Raw genomic sequence first — 16,267 nt, 5'->3', positions numbered from 1 at the left:
AAATGTAATTTTGTTCAAAATAAAAGGCTTAATATAATATTTAACAACATAAGTTTTGATAAAACTAATATTTACAGAGATATAACGAACTGAAAAATAAGCATGGCCACCAGTTTGTAATTTGCCAAGTATTTATTTCCTGATTTTTTTCTAATTTTAAAACTTTATTACCAAGAGGCTTACCAAATATTAATGTGATTTGTCCATCCGAACTTCAGATATAAATTTTTATACAAAAATAACAAAATGACGGACAGGAGGAGAACAAAGGAGAAATTGCCATTTATCCTAAGGATATTTTTTGTTTAGTTTTACAAGCAGAATCCGAAAAAGTATATCCAGCCCACCAATTTTAGAAACACCAGTGTGTAACTTTTAGATATAATTTTATAAATAAATGTTTGAAATTATTTACTCATAAAAAGATGTCAAATACGTTTTAGAACTAAATCTTGAAATCCAAGTATTAAGTATTAACTTCCTAGTTAATCCAAGTATTAACTTCCTATTCAGTTCTAATCCTAATCAGTTAAGATGAATGATCTTGGCTTTTAGTGAATAAAATCTTTTAAACAGTACTTTATAATTACCAGATCTTTTGTTAATGTAACAAATTTTATAGAGTAAAATTTCTTTTCATAACCCATAAATCATTTCAGTTAATACGAGGGTTATTTTTTTCAAGGTCCAAAAGGTCATGAAATAAAAACTCGCGCAAAAATCGGATGAACCTTTGTGCAGCGTCTCTAGTTTGGCCTTCAATCACGCCGTATCACTTTGTTTAGTTCTGAACACGCAGCTAATACGTAAACATGTCTACAACAATAACATCCCCAGCCAAGTGTGGTGCGTGCGGTAATTCGATTTCTTCAGGCTGAGGGGTGTAATGCAGCTGAAATTCATAGACGAATAAGTAATGTGTACGGTAAACTTCAATGAGCAAAACAAGTGGTGCAGGAACTTTAAAGCAGGATGTACAGATGTTCATGATGCAGGCGGCCAGGGAAGGAAGCGAGTGGATGAGGCAATTCGAGAAAATTGTTGGGTCACAATTTCTGTATTGAGTGATTTGTTTCCTGAAATTTCAAGGTCAGCTCTCTACACCATCGTGAGTGAGAGACTTCAGTACCGCAAACTGTGTGCAAGATGGGTTCCGAAGATGCTGTCCAACCATCACAAAACAATGAGAATGGACGCCTCCCTAACGTTTCTCCAGCGCTATCACAATGAAGGAAAAGATTTTTTGAACAAAATTGTCACAGGGGATGAGACATGGGTCCATTTCAAAACTGAAGAAACAAAAGAACAATCTAAACAGTGGATACATTCTCAATCTCCCAGTAAACCAAAGAAGTTCAAGCAAACCTTCTCCAACAGAAAGTGTATGGCTACTGTGTTCTGGGACCAGAATGGAGTTCTCTTGATGGAATTCATGGAACATGGCACGACCATCACTGCAGCCTCATACTGCGTGACTCTTCAACATCTATGAAGGACAATTCAGAATAAGCAGAGAGGAATGTTGTCATCAGGCATTGTCTTTCTCCATGACAATGCTCAGCTGCACACTGCAGCTGTAACAAAGAAGCTCCTGCAGCATTTTTGTGGGGAAGTGTTTGATCACCCACCATACAGCCTGGACTTGGTTCCATCCGATTTTCACCTCTTTGCTCAAATGAAACGCTGGCTAGGAGGACAACATTTTGGCACAGACATCGAGCTGCAGACCAGCGTAGAAACATGGCTGAAAACACAGGCGGCTCTGTTCTATGACGAGGGTATTGGAAAGTTGGTACTTATGACAAATGTCTAAATCGGAGTCAGGAAAGTACTTGTTACAAATAAAAAAATTTTTATTTTCATTGTGGTTTTAATTTCATGACCGATTGGACCTTGAAAAAAAAATAACCCTCATACTCAACCTCAAATGAGTAAGATTATTGTACAACACTTGATTGTAGTTTTCTCTTGTAGATTAAATGTACAGAAGAGGTCTTTAATAGCAAATGCAATAAATTTTATGGCAATTCTTTGTAATACTTCACACAGGTGCAGAATATTAATTTTATTTCTTTTGTCTTTATTATCAAGGTGATAAAATAAAAACAGTTTTAATAAATAACTTATAAAAAAACAAACTGATTAAAATTTATTGTAGTAATTAACAGTCATTATACGTAGACCTAGTAAAGTTATAACTACAATTAATCATATATACATAATTACAACTAGATTATGTATTTGCATGATGCTTAATTACATAGCTTTTCTTTCTCAATAGGAAACCATTTAAAATTTCTTTGTAGAATTATATCCTCCCTTGTAAGTGTATCAAAGTATTTTACCTGTAAAGATAGAAAAAAGTCAATGTAAAAATATAAAGTCTTCCTATTAATAATATTCAACTTGATTTGAACACATGTAACAGGTAATTCTAGTTTTTATAACAGTTTGTATTTTTTAAAGATTTCACTACATTTTAGAAAATGTAATGTAATGTTTATTTTTGTGCTCATAAGTCTTTGAACATTAATGTTAAAAATACATTTTTTTGATAAAATAATACAAGTATTTTTCAAATAATTTCTTTCTTGTTTTCCTTTTCCTGCCTTTATTTTGTTAATACCTCCATGATCAATCTACTTAAAACAATATACTTTACAATAATAGAAAGAATCTTTACAATAATTACTAATATTTTTAGATTTGCTTTGTCCCAACATAAAATATTCCAATTTTCCATTTTTATTTTTATAACTGTCTTCATCTGATGTTTGATACACAAATTAAAAAACATAATTGATTAAGGAAAAAAAATTTCCAACAAACAAATTAAAAACATTAATTTGATTAAACTTGATAATTTATTTGAACAATAATTTTCACTTTTTCAAGAATCTGTTATTATTACCTAAAAAAGTATCTAAATAAAATATTATATTTTTGGTAAGACAATTGAATATACAGAAAGTTCAAGAGAAATGTTGATTAGGAGAGACCAAGCTTAAAGGGTGACCAGTTGCTGTGGATTTTATGAGGACACACCACAAAGATTCATGTGATCTCTTTGAAAATTCCAATTAAAGGATTTTTTTCTATTAAATCCCTAACAGTTAAGATTCATGAGAAAAGTTATTTAGGTTAATAGGTTAAATAAATGGAAAAACCACAGGTACTGAACATGCAAAAAATCTTACAAAAAAACATCATCAAATTAAGTAAGAATCTTTAAACTGTACACTGGTAATAATTTGCAAGTTCTTACAGTTTCTGTGCCAAATGCAAAATTGATATTTTATAATTGTTTGTTAGAGCTGTTACAATTGGACTTACAGTTATATTGATTAAATGGTTACAATATTTTTATGGATATTATGAATATGGATATTTTAAAGAAATTGTAATCAAACACATAGCGTAAAAAAGTTACACCATTAATCATAAAAGAAGAGGTTTATGGGGATTATTCAAATGAAATTATATTAAAAAAGGGAATCAAGATGCAATAAAAACTGGAAATAGATATTCTAATTTGGAAAAAAAGAGTTTAAAACGGGTCATACAGGTTTCAATTTTAATATAGTTTAATATCAGGCGAGACCTTCTCAGTTTGTTGTAATATATATATAATACATATTATATTATATTAAAAAAATGAAAGACTAGAAGATTTTCTGAACATTTCAGATATTATAAAAATGGAAAATTGGGTTTTTCTAATATTTATAACTATCTTATTGATAATAAACATTCAATATCTGATATTTACACTAACTTGGAAATATTAAAAATTAAAAAATGAATAATAATAACAGGGGTTTAGACATTTTAGAGAGATTATATATATATAAATATAAAAATGGATTCAGCTTGATCAACCAACAGAGTATGAGGATAACACAATTATAAAGGCAGACTTTATCAAATACTGTTAATTTTTAGTTTTTAGTTTAATAATGTTGAACTGGTTTAATTTAGTAGTTAGTTTTTAGTTTAATGTAATATTGGCTAGCCAAACCACACGCACTTATATTCACTCTTTTTTAACATATTTATCTTTGTAACTTTTAATTCATATTTTAATTATTTGACGACATATTTTTATATACGTAATTTTTAACTTTAATTTTAACTTTTAATTTTCATTTTAAATCTTTAATCTAAAAGAAAATTTTTTTGTAATTTTAATTCAATTTTGATTTAAATTGATTTTAAAGTTTATATCCAAAGTTTTAACAAATTTTGTTTTATTGTATTTATCAAGACTTTATTTTGTTAATGTTATGTTATTTATAATATGCAATTTTACATCAACAATTAAAAGACTGGATCAACTGAAGATGCGAGAAAGTTCTGAAAGTACTCTTTGTGTATATACAATGATATAAGGTAAGTGTCATCTTACCTAATTTAATTTTATTCTGTACTTGGTGGATCAAGTTTTATATATATATATATATATACATACATATCTAGGAAATCAAGGATAAATATATATTTACATCAAAAGCTGTTAAAAATTTAATATTTTTTTAAGAGTTCAACCCAGAAAATTCTCATTAGTTAAGATGAGAATGATAGGTTGAGATGCGAGTGCGAATGTAATTTTTTAAATATACTAAAGCCCTTGAAGGAATTCATGGATTTGTCAGCATGTAACTTGATGTATCATATTATAATCTTAAATAGTACATAATGAACACATAACGCAATTCATACTTTAAGTTCTTCTTGATCATCTTTTGACAAATTGGAGATTAGAAAACTTTAAAATCATTCATAAATTCAAGCTGATATGAGAACCAACCATAGAAACCTCAACATAAATGTAAAGATAATCCTAATAAGTGAATACTACTTGTAAGGCCCATTAAATATTTTGAAAAAAATTGGTAAAATTCATGTCAAGTACTTAATTTTAATATCAAATACTTTACTTTTTCCCAATTACAAAAAACATGACAATTCTCAGTTCATCTGAATTTTCTGAAACATTATATTAAGAATTAAAATAAAATATAACACAAAAAATTTTAATGTAAAGGCATACACTTTAAATATTAAAACTTCATATCATAAAACAATTTTTTTTTTTTTGTAAATGTTGGGCATAAGTAAAAATATTTATGCATATTGAATTCTGCAATTCAATACTATAAGAAACATAGAGAAATACAATGCTATCAATATACAGCACGTATTTTGATCACAGCATAATCACAAAACATAAATAAAAATCTCAAGTCTTCATTTTAGCTTTAGTACCACTTTGTGTTTTACAAATGTGTAATTTAATATATGGCTTCAAGGTACAACTTTGAATTTATTATTCAGGCCAATTTTTTTATCATGGCTAGCCCACATGATCATTGAACTTCCTGAATTTCAGTTACAGCTATATAGATATTTTTTTATTTACTTATTTTTTTGTAAGTTTGAAATTACTAGTTCTAATAAATAGTACTGTTCAACTGAACAGTTTTAGTATAATAATACTGTTTAAAATAAATACAAAGTACAGTTCAATCAGTAACAAAATGAGGACAGTAGAAAAAATGAAAAATTAATGGTTTCAAATACATACATATTTACTTTATTTTTCTATACATAATCACCATTCTGTACCAAACTCTTTTGATATCGTGAAATAAGCTTCTTCAAACCCACTGCCTGGGATTATAGCCACTTTTGCACTGAGATTTTTAACTCTTTACTTTCTGTGAATCGTTGCGACGCAAGCCAGTTTTTGAGGTGTAGAAAGAAACGGTAGTCACTAGGCGCAAGATCAGGACAGTTGTGAATGCAGCCATGTGTGGATGTATTATCATGAAGAACAGTTTCTGATCTCAGCATTCTTCCATCATTGGTTTTCAATGACACAACACAGTTTAGAAAGTGTTTCACAACTGACTTATGATGTGATGTATATTCCAGATTCCATGGAAATCAGTCAAAAGCACATCCCTTTGGTCCACAATACAGTTGGTATGATCTTCCTTCAAGACTGGGCTTGCTTGAATTTTTTCATTTTAGATGTACCACAATAATGTCAATACAAGGATTGTGTCAGGGTTTTACCTTAGCATTAATGTATGTAATCCACGTTTCATCAAGAAACAATATGGGAAAAAAATTTGTTTCCCTCACGGTTGCCACTTCTCTGTTCATTGTGAACATTTTAATGGCCATCCTTAAACTCATGATACCATTGCCTCATCTTTTCTTCACTCATTGTGGTAGGGCCATATGTTTTACACAACTGATGGTGAATTTCAGCAGTAGTATGTCCTCCTGCATTTAGAAATCTAATCACTGATCAAACTTCACAACTGGCAGGATTCATTATAACTGCACTCATTTTAAGATACTGTCTCACAAAGGCAAACAACACTAAACTGTCAGCAATGTGGCAGTTACATGCCCAACAGACCACTTAAAGCTAAGTGCAACCAATCAGTGTTGTCAATTGCTATTTATAACTCATCGGCCCTTACTTTTGAATTATGCTTCATATGTAAATATATATTTTTATTCAGAAAATTCTCATAAATCTATTTTTAATTCTTATATAAAAGAGAAAATTCAGAGAACAGGAAAAGAAACCAAAAACAAAATTAGAAAAAGAATCATGGAATTATAAAAAATTGAATAATCAATATCTGGAAATAAATCTTTAAAATATTAACAGATTAGTAATGATTAAGATGATTCTTTACTGCATTCAGCAGTATAAATCAATCTGAAAATAATTACAAAAATAAGAACACTTGAGTACTGAGAAGAGGCAAGAGTATTTTTACTAGGGATAAAATTATTTTGAAATAAATTTTGTAGAAAATATTAATCCAGAAAGTTGAAAGATAAATAATCTTTTATTAATAAAAATTATTTAACATTAAACATTATTAAAATATGAAATAAAAGATTAATTTTTTTTTTAATCTAGTGATAACTTTAAAAAACATAAAATTTGATGCAAAAATGTAAATGCAGAAATAAACATTCATTCTATACAATGACTTACCAGTAACTTACCTGACCTCATTACTTACTGGCTAGTATTAAAATTCATTACTCATTTGTAATATCAAAAGTGATTCTGCTCATTGGGCGGATAAACAGCACAGAGATAATAAGTCATTACATGGATTCATATGATCCTGTACCAATCTGATGCATAAAATTAAGGTTTTTTAATTAGTTATTTGAAAACTCATTAACAGAATTATATGAAGTGTGATTGGAAAGTTTAAGACAGACGCCACCACTGCTCAATAGGATGGGGTAGGTTTGCCTGCAGATGTGGATAGGGAAGCTTGTTTATACTTTAAAAGATCACCGCAATATCTTTGTTCAGTAGAGAGTGACATCCTGGTGAGTGAAGATGTGCTTCTGGTTCTTGGGGGATTATTGATTTTGTAAAATGGATGAAAAAACCAAATGATTTATCATAATTTTCTTTGAAAACTGGGAAATCAGCTTTGGAGCCTTATGAACTTTTAAAAACAGCTTTCAGAGATAAAAGTCTGAACCAGTCAAATGTTTTTATCTGGTTCAAATGATGACTGCAAATCAGTTGATGACCCTTTGGTCTGGCCACCCTTCCAGTGGTGAAGAGGGCCACAACTGTTACGACTGTCTGTAGAAAAGAAGAGGCTCCGACTTGCTTTAACTGAAAAATATTGTGCAAGAGTCATAGGCACTCCACAAATAGTAAGGAGTGTGGTTATTACAAGAGGGCAGTTGAGATTTATTTCAACTTTCAATGGTTCGGTTTGATCAACTACATGCCCAGGGTGCCTATGTAATCCAAGTTGAGTCAGGTGAAGTTGTTGAAAGATGGAGTCTTGATGTCATTCTTCTGCAACACCCGTACGTGATCAAGGGTGATCTGCCAGGTTGGAAGAAGTTTTTCATTGGTTACAGCAAATCCGCCATACTGTGCAGGAAATCTTTAGATAGCATCTTCATACCGGCAGGCCTCTGACTGACATGCATCAAGTCATTGTCAAGCTTGTTGTGGATGGTCTGGACCTAGTTGTTGTTAGTTCGTACTTTCAGTACAAGGATCCCACTAAACAGCATCTGGAAAAATGGGATAGAATTGTTAGGCTGGTAGCAGATCATCTAATTCTTATAGGTGCTGAAGTGAATGCCAAATCGCCTCTGATATAGTGGGGTCATGGATGATGGCGATGAATTGATCAAAGGTTTCATGGCGCAGCATCATTTTTATGTTTTTAATTAGCTGGCGAATTGTCTACTTTCGCCGGTATAGTTGAATTGCAAAAGGCCTTCCATGGTATCAACATCAATGTTAGCACTGGTAGGATTCAGTACTGGTCTGTAGTTGATGACTGCGCGAGTGATCATCGACTAATAGTTTTTGATTCGGTAGGTGGGCTGCATGATGTCTACAGGGAGTATGTCCCTGAGCAGCAGGGGCGCTTCCTGCACATGAGGAGGATTGGCCCAAGTTTTCTAATATTCTTGCGGCCAGGCTTTGCTCAAAGTCTTGACAAACCCAATAGATGAGCTGGCAGAAATTTTTCTTTTGTGGTAGTTGAAGCACCTGATCAGTTGATTCCCAGAGGCAGAGGTTGAGAGAGAGTAGCTGGATGGTGGACTAGGGACTTGACCACGATGAAGTAAACTGTGGACCGGCTCAGAAGAGCCACACAGTGTGAGGGTTATCCTGATTGGCATGCAGCCTTGCTTGCAGACTATCGTCAGAAAAGGACAGAGTAATTTCGTAAGGTTAGGTCTTCTAAGTGTGATTCCTGGCACTCTATTGTATAAGAGCAGGGAAATAAAGTCCCATGGGGTATAAGAGCATGGGAAATAAAGTCGTCTATAGAGTTCTAGATCATAAGAAGAAAAAAGACAGTCTTTGTCGGCTCTCTCGATCCAGGGTGGAGTTGTAATAGACAAACATCGTGTTCTCACTCTTCTGATGAATGATCTACTTCCAGATGATACTGAGGTTGGTGAAACCTCTTATGATCAACGTGTTAGAAAGGAAGTTGTAGGTTGAAAATATGTTTTTTGAGATTATTGAGGGGAAGGTCTGCCAAGTAATTTGTAGCCTGGCTAGGAATACAGTCTCCAGATATGATTGTATCACAGTGGAACTCCTTGTTCGCACATTGCCAGTGATTCTTGGTCCCCTGACTGGAGTTTTTAATAGGATTTCTGGGGTGCTTTTTGCCCTGGGAGAGTTGAAACTACTCTTCAAAGGTGGCGACAAGGACCCCCACTTCAAGTTCTTACTAGTCTCTGACACTCTTGCCTGTAGTAGGTAAGGTTTTCACGGACTTGTACTTTTACATCAACAGCAGGCTGACTTCAAATCATATGCTGATGGACGACCAGTATGGTTTTAGCACTGGCAAGGGCACAGAGGATGCTATTCTTAGGGTAATGAATTTGGCTTCGACCAGCAAGTGCAAGTATATGTTCGGCGTCTTTTTGGACATATCCAGGGCCTTCAATAACTTGTGGTGGCCCTCTGCCTTGTTTCAATTGCAGCAGCATGGTTGCACGCAAAATGAGATTGAGACTCTCTCAAGCTATTTCAGCAACAGAACTGTTGTCCTTCATGACAGTGGCTCGGAGGTAGGAAAGACCTTGTCAAAAGGTTGTCCACAGGGTAGTGTTCTCGGTCTACTCATTACTCATCTGGGTCACTGAGTTCGACTTTCTAATGCAATTGTGGCTTATGCCGACAATTGGTTGTTGCTGGTCGAGGGTAACTTGCATGCTGAGATAGAACCAGAGTGACACAGACATGCAAGTTACTAAGGATGTGGAGTCTTCAGCATTAGATGGTTTTCAATGCAAAGAAAACCACTATGATGTTTCTTAAAGGTCATCTAGTTGTGACCTGTCACCTACGGGTAGTGATGGACGACCTTCTGATTAGGTACGTCACTGTTCAGAAATGGGTGTCATCCTTGATGAAAGGCTTCAATTCAGGGAGCACCTTCAGTTTGTCGCAAGGAAAGCTATTGATGCCTTCTTTGGTGTTTGTAGAGTCATCCATCCCGATTGGGGGTTGAATTACTGTACCATGCATATTCTTTACAAAGGTGTCTATGAGGCCATAATGTTGTATGCTGCACCCATCTGGGCTCATCGTTTACAATTCCAATGTTATAGGGACATTTTATTGCAAGCCCAGTGTCTTCTATTGTTAGCTGTTGTCGGGGACTACAGAACTGTCTCGAAAGGGGCAGTCTCTATGATCGCCAGCATAAAACTCATTGCCATTCTTGCCACGGAACGTAGCAAGTGGTATGTTTCTAAGAAGGGAGGCCTTCTTACTTCTGGGCGTATATATAAAAAATTGTGGACCAAGGTTTTGACTCTTGACAAGTTAGGTGGAACGATTCTTCTACTGGTCGATACACGCATGGTATATTTGCAAATGTTAGGGAGCTGTGAGCAGTGGGTCTCCCCAATCAGTATAAAACTAAATTCCTATCAGGGCATGATGCATTTAGGAATAGCTTGGCTAGGTTTGGTTTGGTTGATTCGGGCTTGTGCCCAGACTGTAGGGTCGATGACACTGTGGACCATGTCCTTTATGTTTGTCCCCGGTACGAGGCTGAGGCTTGTTAGTGAATTCCTTTCTTGATCTGTCAATTTGAGAGTCAACTTGAAGACTCGCAGAGAATAGACAGTTGTGACAACTTCCTTCATTTCCTCGCCCTGAGCAGAATGACTGCAGCAACTTGACAATGATAGTAGTGAAAGTAAATGGGAGTAGGAGGTCTGTCTGCTTCTCCCTGGTAGACCAGACCAGACAAATTAAACAGTCAGGGATATGAAATAAAAGTCTGAGTTCACTAAGAGAACTAGGAATAAATTTTGATATTGTGAACAACATTTTTGGTGGTATGTTGTTTATTCTATTGCCTCGTTTATTATGAGATATTTATGCACAACTAGCTCTACTAAATGTAGAACTAGGCGCAGGTTTTGTGCTTCTGTGAACTCAGTTAGCTAGTTCAGAGGGCAATGATGTAGGACATTCAAGATGTCTGGATGAGGCGTGCAGTGAAGCAAAAGCCAAGTTTAAAAATCACCGATGTAAATGTCTACTGAGGCATTTACATCAGTGGCATCCCAACGAGGCCTGGCTTGAGATGTAAAAAGTTAGAGGACGAAAGAAAACTCCATTAAAGCCTATTAGGGCTTGGAACAAGGGTGGTGGTGTGGTGACTGGAAGTATCACAAGGCAGGTGTCTTCCCCTATGGGGTTGGGATGGCCAGCCTTCCACTTCAAAAACTGAAAACATTGTGAATATTTGCAATTTAATGCACTCTTGACTGTAAACTTAAAATTGGGGAGCTAGCTGATTAACTAAATTTAAGTTTGTACAAGGCCAATTTTAGCTGAAGATTTGAAAATGTGTTGGGTATTCTTGAAATTAATTTCCAAATTGTTATCAGACCAGTCGAAAGAACACACATTTGAAGTGTCCCAAGAACTGATTAATCAGGCCGAAACAGACCAAGATTTGTTCATAGGATAATTTCAGGTGATGAATCATGGGTTTATGAATGTGAACCAGAAACAATGGCATAATCATCAACTTGGAAAAATCCAAGTTCGCCACTGATAAAAGTGCATCGGTCAGTTTAACGTGAAGACAATGTCGATGGTTTTCTTCAATTCTACGGATATTGTGCATCACAAATTTTCCCCTAGACAGTCAACTAGGAATATTATAAAAGTGTCCTCCATATTTGTGAGCAAATATGTAAAAGAAAAGGCACTATGGCACTATACAAGAATTGAGTCCTTCACCATGACAATGGATTGGCTCGTCGAGCATCCTCATTGTAGAATTTTTGACCAAATTCCAAATTTGTGTGCTTCTGCAACCCCTTGTATTACCCTAATTTATCTCCCGTCAACTTCTATCCATTTCCTAAATTGAAATTTTTGCTGAAAGAGAACCTAACCTATTTGACTCAATTGAAGACAACCATGCAAATACAGGGAGAATTCTTAACACCCTTAAGAAAGAAAATTTCCAGGAATGCTTCCCAAAGTGGGAAACACTGTTGGAGTCAGTGTGTTCAGTCAGAAGGAAACTGCTTTGAAGGAGATCCATCACAAGAGCCTGTAAATACTGCCATTTTGAAATTACAAGCTCAATCTTACACTTTATAATATGGTTTTCAAACAGAAAATATTTTAATTTAACTATAAATGGATCTGGGAAAGACCTTTTCATGAGGTACATAATTTATTTAGAATAGTAATGGAAGCATAATAACGTCCTTTCATATAGATCAAAGTGTTCAAGTCGTATTACATGAAAATATTTCTGTTATCTAGAGTGACAAAATATTGTTATTTTCTTAAAAGTGACAATCATTTTTTTTTTAAAGCAAAAGTAATCTAGAATAAGTTAAAATAAAATGTGGTTTAAATAAAAAAATGAACACTAAAAGTCATTCGCTCACCTGTTTACGCACATATTTAACTAACAATTCTATTAATTCTGGATCAGTGCATTCTCTACAAAAAAATCTTCGCCATAGTGCACCAGCCAATACGATGTCATCACTTAACAAACCTTCATCATAACTTAACAGAGCAGCCTGAAATTCTTCATTAAGAATTTTTATTTGACTTCGAGCTCTGGAAATATTTTCTACCTGTAAATAATATAACTCATTTTGATTTTTGTGCATTAACATCACCTTTACAACAAAACACAGAGAAAAATGATAGATAGGCTCATCCATTGAAATCCGACTGTGCTTTCCCTCAGCGGCAGTTGGGTCCCCACTACAGTGTGGTAGTGATGGCCCCAGAGCCGGCAGTGTTGGGTAGCCGTCGGTCATCCTTCGCCGGCACGGCCGAGGCGGTTCTCCCGAGTGATTCCACGCTGGGTGGGCTACTGTTGCCGAGTCCACCGGCCAGGGCGATTGAAGCCCGGCGAGCTGGAGCTGGAGCAGGGATGGTTTCCGCATCCAGCGGCTCCCTCGGCAAGCAGGCCAGTTCCGGCAGGGATGTTGGCATCCGCCGGGAGTTCCCACGTTGAGCCGACTGGGGTACTTCTTCTTGGTCTTCTCCAGGTGGTGGTCAACGATGAATTGCAAATTCACTCTCGTGCCCTTTTTTTTATTGGAGCCTGAGAGTGGTGGAGCACCACTATGGTGGGAGAACTGTGCGGTCAGCCACGAGGCGATAATGATGCTTGTATCAGCGCATCCATATACTGTGCATCAGCTCACATCATTGCTACAGTGTTTGGCAATATTAAATTAGGCACATATATGGTAACAAAGTATATTAATTCTTCTTAGAAGTAACGATAGCCGGTCTAGTACATTTTTGTCATTTCTTAGGATGCGCCGTATGTTCCTTAGCAATTTAAATTTGTGATTTACGGCTGCATAACATATGTAGTCCACAAGTTCCAAAAGTTTTTAATGAAATCAATCAGGTCAGAAAATTCAATTCCAAAGAAAAACAAAATCAAACAAACAGTTATGATAGGAATGACATCGAGTTACATGCTGACTGCAATTAATGTGAATTAATTGAAATGACTTTTAAACAGGAAAAGCTGATGAGAAGACAAGATAGCCAGTATGAAACATTAGCATGCAATTTTAAGTTTCAGTACATATATCTAATGGGCAAACAAAATTCATATCAAGACTTGGATGTGCTACACATCTGAAAGAGGTCTATAAAGAGATACTCAACTAAAACAAAATATTGCTGATTTTTTTTAATAACAAGACAGTAAACGAATATAGCATTTATAATGTATACTTTAATATAAAAACAGAAAAATCTTCATTGATGAAATTCTACAATTTAGGTCAATGTTTTATCAAGATACTGCATGATTTAATGTAATAAAACAAGTCTTCACTTCAGTTGAAGACTTGTAGCATTGGTACTGTATAATAAAGTTCACATTTACAATATTGTGCGTATTCTATATTGAAAAATTTCCTGGGATGACTATTATAACAAAAAAAAAAAACCATAAACAACCAAAAAAAATATTTTTATTATTAGATGCTTAATACACATCAGAGGAACAGCTCAAAGTGTCGTTCTTTAGCCTTATGCATTCGCGGCAATGTTTAATTCTTGAATAACAATTTTTGCAACAAAGTCTTGTACCAATTCAAAAAATGAGTTTTTAATTCATAATTTCAGGCAGTTCAGATTATTTGGATTTGAAAAATATATTTGTCTATGACAATTTCCTGAAATTAAAGATCCATCAGATCACATGAACATAATGACCAAATGGTCATCATGTGAATTGCACTATCCATTCATGAAAAAGTTTAACTGAGGTAATCACCAACTTGAAGAGCACAGCAAGGAAGATCTCCACCTTTCTGATGAACACAGGGTTATTTAATAGCTCTGAATTAACCAAATAACATTAGTAAAAATATCAAGATATGAATTGTACTTACAATCCCATCAAAAAAATAAAATTCCAACATTACTTTTTTTTGTGATCCTATACCAAACTCCTCCTTTAAACTAAACTTGGAGAAATTCCTTCATAATTTTGCAAGGATGTTCATTAGATAAATAAATAAAATTATGGTAGTTATATACCTAGTAATATAACAGTATATATACTAGGGCATTTGATTTGAAGTACAAGGTGTGATGACCTAAATTATAATTTAGGTCATCACACTACATGACAGCTAAGAAATAAGCCTGCTACAAAACAAATAATAAATTTCCCACAAAATTGTACTTCTTTATCAAAATAACTTTATCAAGTAACTTTGCATAACAAAACTTAAAACTTTGATTTTTTAGTAAACTTGTTCTGGATATTTCCAGCCCAATGGAAGCCTTTCTGCTTTGGCATTTGAGGAATCTTTACATTACCCCTCGTTGTTTGCTTCTAAAATGTAACTAGTTATAAGCCTACCAATTTGAGGACCATCTCTAGTGCCTACAGTACTTTTAAATTTGATGTGTTCTGTTTAAACAAATGTTGACTTGGCTGCAAATAGAGATAGATAAATCTTTTATGATATTTTTCATGGATGGTAGCAGAATGATTATTTTCCTACCAACAATGAAGTAATAAAGTCATTTTTATTTTGTGCACTATATACAAAACACAGATACAACAAAACTGAACAATATTGGAATAGTAATTACACCATCTGACTGCTGTCAACTGCAAAACCAAAATTTCCCACTTATTAAAGAATTTAAATCTGTATCCACGGGAAATCTTGTTACTCGCTGTGTATATTGATGTCTTAATTATTAATTTATGTATGATTTCACAAAGGATACATTTAGATATAGCATACTAGGTATGTGAATTTATTTTATTTGTGATATGTATGTTAATTTTTCTAAATTTGCCACCAAAATATAATTTGATATGTACATCCAATGGATATCGATTTTTAGTTTCAGATTATTGGAAAGACCTTTTTCATATGTAAATTAAAAAAAAAAATATGTTTATTAAATTAAAACATTGTGAAAAATCTTGTAATAAGCTGTCTTTAAGTCAATTTATCAAAAAAAAGAAAAAATTAAATAAATAAAAATGGTTGCTGTTATCAAATATTAATGCTATTAAATATTTAAGAGTACACAGTATCATGCAAATTGATCTGAAAAACGATGTGATTTTATCACAACGAAAGTAGATAGTATGACTTTATTTACAAAAAAAAAATATCATACTTGTACAATTAGTGAATATCTAGTAATTAATAAGTCCAGATTTGTTCTTACCAATTCACAAACAATTTGACATAAATTCAACAAGTGTACTACACATTTTTTTTATTTCTTCATCATGAAACCATACCATTAGTATTGCTTTAATGAGGTCAATTTTTGTGATATAATTCATTTTTGAGAATTGTTCAATTTGTTTTAAGTCTGGGGAGTTGCCTGGCCACGGGAACACTTTAATGTCTCATTTTTCAAAAATTTTTCCTTTTTTTTGGGAGTATGGCATGGTGCCAAATCTTGTGGAACACTCCACTTCCTTGTGGGAATTTGTTTTGAAGTTGTGTCACAACCCTTTCCTTCAGAATCTTTATACATCTATCACTTTTTAACAAACCACATATTGAAGTAATGAACAAGGGTCTCCAAATGTGAAACAACCCCAAAACATTCTTTTCTGGGGATGATTAATTGATTGTTGGATATGAGCCAGTGATGTATTTTCATCTGATGCTTTTCTAACATATAGAACTCTTTGTCTCTGAACAAAAAATT

General features: G+C 33.8%; 1 protein-coding gene across 1 annotated transcript in view; it reads right to left on the bottom strand.

The window, feature by feature from the left end:
• Nucleotides 1–2,119: 2,119 nt before the first annotated feature.
• Uqcc1 (Ubiquinol-cytochrome c reductase complex assembly factor 1) overlaps nt 2,120–16,267 on the bottom strand; it is a 49,602-nt gene continuing 35,454 nt past the window's right edge. Inside the window, exons 5-6 of the mRNA XM_075382217.1 lie at nt 12,478–12,672; nt 2,120–2,345 (exon numbers count right to left, since the gene is read on the bottom strand). Of these exons, the coding sequence (XP_075238332.1) occupies nt 2,253–2,345; nt 12,478–12,672 (288 nt within the window). The 3' untranslated portion in view covers nt 2,120–2,252. The remainder of the gene's footprint in view (nt 2,346–12,477; nt 12,673–16,267) is intronic.

The sequence above is a fragment of the Lycorma delicatula genome, chromosome 1 (assembly GCF_047948215.1).
Source record: "Lycorma delicatula isolate Av1 chromosome 1, ASM4794821v1, whole genome shotgun sequence".
In the NCBI taxonomy this organism is placed as follows: domain Eukaryota; kingdom Metazoa; phylum Arthropoda; class Insecta; order Hemiptera; family Fulgoridae; genus Lycorma; species Lycorma delicatula.
The sequence above is the reverse complement of the archived record's forward strand: the minus strand, read 5'-3'. Positions and strand labels throughout refer to the sequence as shown.